This window comes from Charadrius vociferus, unplaced genomic scaffold (genome assembly GCF_000708025.1).
Source record: "Charadrius vociferus isolate BGI_N301 unplaced genomic scaffold, ASM70802v2 scaffold62, whole genome shotgun sequence".
Lineage (NCBI taxonomy): Eukaryota > Metazoa > Chordata > Aves > Charadriiformes > Charadriidae > Charadrius > Charadrius vociferus.
In genome coordinates, this window is record NW_009647419.1 from 3,163,566 (window position 1) to 3,167,177 (window position 3,612).

The 3,612-nt window shown below is 46.8% G+C and overlaps 1 protein-coding gene across 1 annotated transcript in view; it reads left to right on the forward strand.

Annotated features, from left to right (window-relative positions):
• Positions 1-350: 350 nt before the first annotated feature.
• Positions 351-3,612, forward strand: part of ABCC10 (ATP-binding cassette, sub-family C (CFTR/MRP), member 10) — a 16,188-nt gene continuing 12,926 nt past the window's right edge. The window contains 2 exon segments of the mRNA XM_009880403.1: positions 351-511; positions 1,462-2,830. Of these exon segments, the coding sequence (XP_009878705.1) occupies positions 351-511; positions 1,462-2,830 (1,530 nt within the window).

The following is a 3,612-nucleotide window of genomic DNA, read 5'->3' on the forward strand; positions in this document are numbered from 1 at the left end:
ATGTTAGTTTCAAAGGATAAACTGGCCATGGGAAAAAGTCACCCTGGAAATAAGCAATAAGCTTTGCAGTCCCGGAGCACTGAGGTCCTAGGGTGACTTAAGGGAACAAACAACATAATTTATTTTAAGGTGGAGCTCAATCATTTTGTAAAGTAGATGATATGATAGCAAGTGCACAATAGGAGGGCCTGGACTGTGTGACCCAGGAAGTTGCTTCTAGCCCTATGTTCATTTCTTACCGCAGTCCTCCTCGGACTGGGACTGTACTTCTTGTCATTTTGTACCTCATGCTGTTTTTTTCTTTGCTACTCTAGGAGCTTCTGTCTCTCACATTCAGTTCCCAGCAAAGGATGGAGAATATCCTGGCTAGTTTCTGTGGGACCAGCCCAGAAGATCCACTCCCTGTGTGGGTTCATGGCAGCGTTGGCCATTGTTTTAACCAGCTGACATTAAACGTGATTCCTCACGTGATCCTTGCAGTGGTCAGTGCCTGCTTCCTTGGCACTCCAAGGTATGATGACTAACTTGTCTAGCTCTTGATTATTATTCAGGACTGGAGGTGGGGTGGAAAGGCTGGAAATTAGATCTCCCTATAATGTGCTGAATATGTAATTAGAGAAGGACCCAATATTATAATGCTATTAAATTTGTCAGCATCCGTCCTAATTCAGAGTACGGTGTACAGCTCTGCTCCCTCCATTGCAGAAAGGAATCCAGGAAGAATAGAGAAGGTAGTAAGCATAGAATCGCTGAAAAAAATGCAAAAGAATTTCAGTGGATTGGGAGAACTGGCTGTCTTCTGGGAGAGGATATAAATCCAAGGTGGCATGGGAGATGTATATAAGGTGATAAGCAGTTCAGAGAAACCAAACATTTTTTTTCTGTTCCTCTTCTGAAATTTGTAAACATGGTAACATTCACTGATATTGAAAGGCCACAAATGATAATGAATCAAGTGATAATGAAGTATTTTGTTGGGCAGTAGATTATGAACTTTACATACACAGCATCACTGAAACCAACACTGATAAAAATAATGTTTCTAGACGAAATATCATAAAGACAAGAGAAATCAAGGATCAGAGATGTGATACACAGAATTTGACCATCCGGAATTTGTGTTAAAGAGGCTAAATACCCTTTTTTTTGTTAATCCTCAAGAATTGGAGCCTGATTTGACCACAAAATACCATAGTTTGCAAAGAAATTTCTGTAGAGGAATGCTGTTTTTTGGTAGCATCTGAATCTCTGGTATTGATCAGATACTGGGCTATAATGATCTGGTGTAGTTCAGCAGTGCCTACAGTCTGAAAAAATTACAAATCTAGGGAGATTAATCCAGGAGGTTATGTAAGAGTGAAGAGATAAAGGGGGGAAGAGGAGAGGAAGAAAGGAGGGTACTGACTGAGAGGTGATGGAATTTCAACTGTAATTTTTTTTTCCTTTTCTTTCCTCCTCTAGATCTGGCTTCAGGGTGCCTTGCAGCCCAGGCTGGAGATGCAGAATCACTACCTCCTTCATACTTGCTGGCCTATTCCTTGCTGATACCATCCCAGCCACCGTTTCTCAGCAGGAGCTGGGCCCTGTGTACCTGGAAGTGCTGGCCAATGGCACTGCCACCCTGACATGGCTCACCCACAGCCTCGCTCTTCTCATGCTTTGCAGGTCCGTTCATGGCTCTACCAGGGGCCCTGCAGTCCTGCCCCTCCTCACTCTCTTACCCCTACCTTCCTTCATCATCACACTGGTGTGGTACTACCAAAGCAGGACAGCTTGGTCCCCTGCCCACCCTGCTGCCTCCTCCAGGTTTGCCATCCTCTGTCTGCAGCTGCTCTCTCTGCTTGTGTATGTGATCGGCTACCTCTTACCCACCACTGGCAGGCAAGACTTCCTCTCCATCAATCGCTCCTGGCAACAAGACCAGCCCATCTCAGAGCCAGGGATCCCAGTGTCTGATCAGCAGAGAGTGGCAGAAGATGGTGAAAGCTGGCTCTCACGCTTCTTTTATGTTTGGATGAACCCTCTGATGAAATGCGGCTATCAGTGGAAGCTGAACCAGCCACAGGATGTCTATGTGCTTCCTCGACAGCTCCAAGCTGCCAGAGTCTGTGATTGGTTCTACTCCTGCTGGCAGAAGAAGGCAGCTCTGCACCAAGTAGAGGAGGAGACAGTGTCTCTTACTAGCCCAATCATTGCTGGAGGCAATGGGAGTAGTGATGCCCCAGACAACTTGCACTGTGCCCAGGAGGCTGTGCGACTCTTTTCAGTTCTTCATTCAGCCTTTGGGCTTCGTTTCTACTCCCTTGGACTTCTCAAGCTGGCTGGCAACCTGTTGGGTTTCTCAGGTCCTCTGCTTCTGAACCTGCTGGTTAACTTCATGGAGTCACGGCAGGAGCCCCTGAGCCATGGGGTGCTCTATGCCCTCGGGCTCTTTGCTGGCTCCTTCCTGGGCGCTCTTTTGCGGAATCAGTTCAGCTATGAGGTGAACAAGGTGATGCTGATGGTGCGGGCTGCCATCATCTCTGCTATCTATCGCAAGGCTCTGCGGGTCAGCAGCAGTAGCCTTGCCCGCTTCACTGTGGGGGAAATTGTCAACTTCATGAGCACTGACACCGGTAGGTTGGTCAACTTCTGCCTCAGCTTCCATGAGGTGTGGAGCCTGCCTTTCCAGTTTGCCATTACCCTCTACCTCCTCTACCAGCAAGTGGGGGTTGTCTTTCTGGCAGGCCTGGCCTTGGCGCTGCTGCTTGTGCCCATCAACAAGGTCATAGCCAACCGCATCATGATGAACAACAAGGGGATGCTGAAACACAAGGACACGCGGGTCAAGGTGAGGGGCAGCTGGTGGCTCTCTGAGTTTATTATTTTCTTCCATTTGTCGCAGGAACATTGTTTTTTTGGCAACTTGCCATGATCCCAAGCAGATAAATTGAATCACAACTGCTGGGAAAAATGCTAAAGGGGGCATGTGCCCATACACACACACACACTCTTCATTCAAAAGTGTTTTAAGGTGATGCAGTTTCGCCAGCCACAAGATAATGAACCTCTAATGTTTGTCTTGCCCCCTGGGCTAATTCAGGTTCCCCTGCAGATTTCTGTGTATTGAAGTTAAGGTAGGAGTCCTCACTGCTTCCTCTAGAGATGATACCATCCTATTACTGCAGTAACACTGTCAGCGGTGAGGTGGCTTGCAGTCTGGACAAAGGCAATGATCACGGACGTAGTGGTTTTATATCGCTCCAGCTTAGCGCCCTCGGTCATCTTTTCCACTGTTTTCTGCATATTTGCAGTGCCATCTCTCTTCTTGCCACACGGCAAACATTTGATTCCCACCTTTTAACATTAAATCTCTGAAGTGAGGGGACAGCACTTTCACTGGCCATTTCCATCATGCTTTGGAAGTATGAAACATAAGTCAGCTCCATAACAGAACTGTTGGGAGCTTTAAAAATATTTCTTTTCCCAAAAGAAGGTGCGTCTAGTTGTATGGGGTATGCTGGACCTTGTCCAACTATTGTAAGACCGGTTTGCTGAGTGAACTCTCACTTTGTAGTTTTTTTTTAATGTCGGGTAAACAGACACATCTCAGCTTGTTCTTTACGTGCTGAT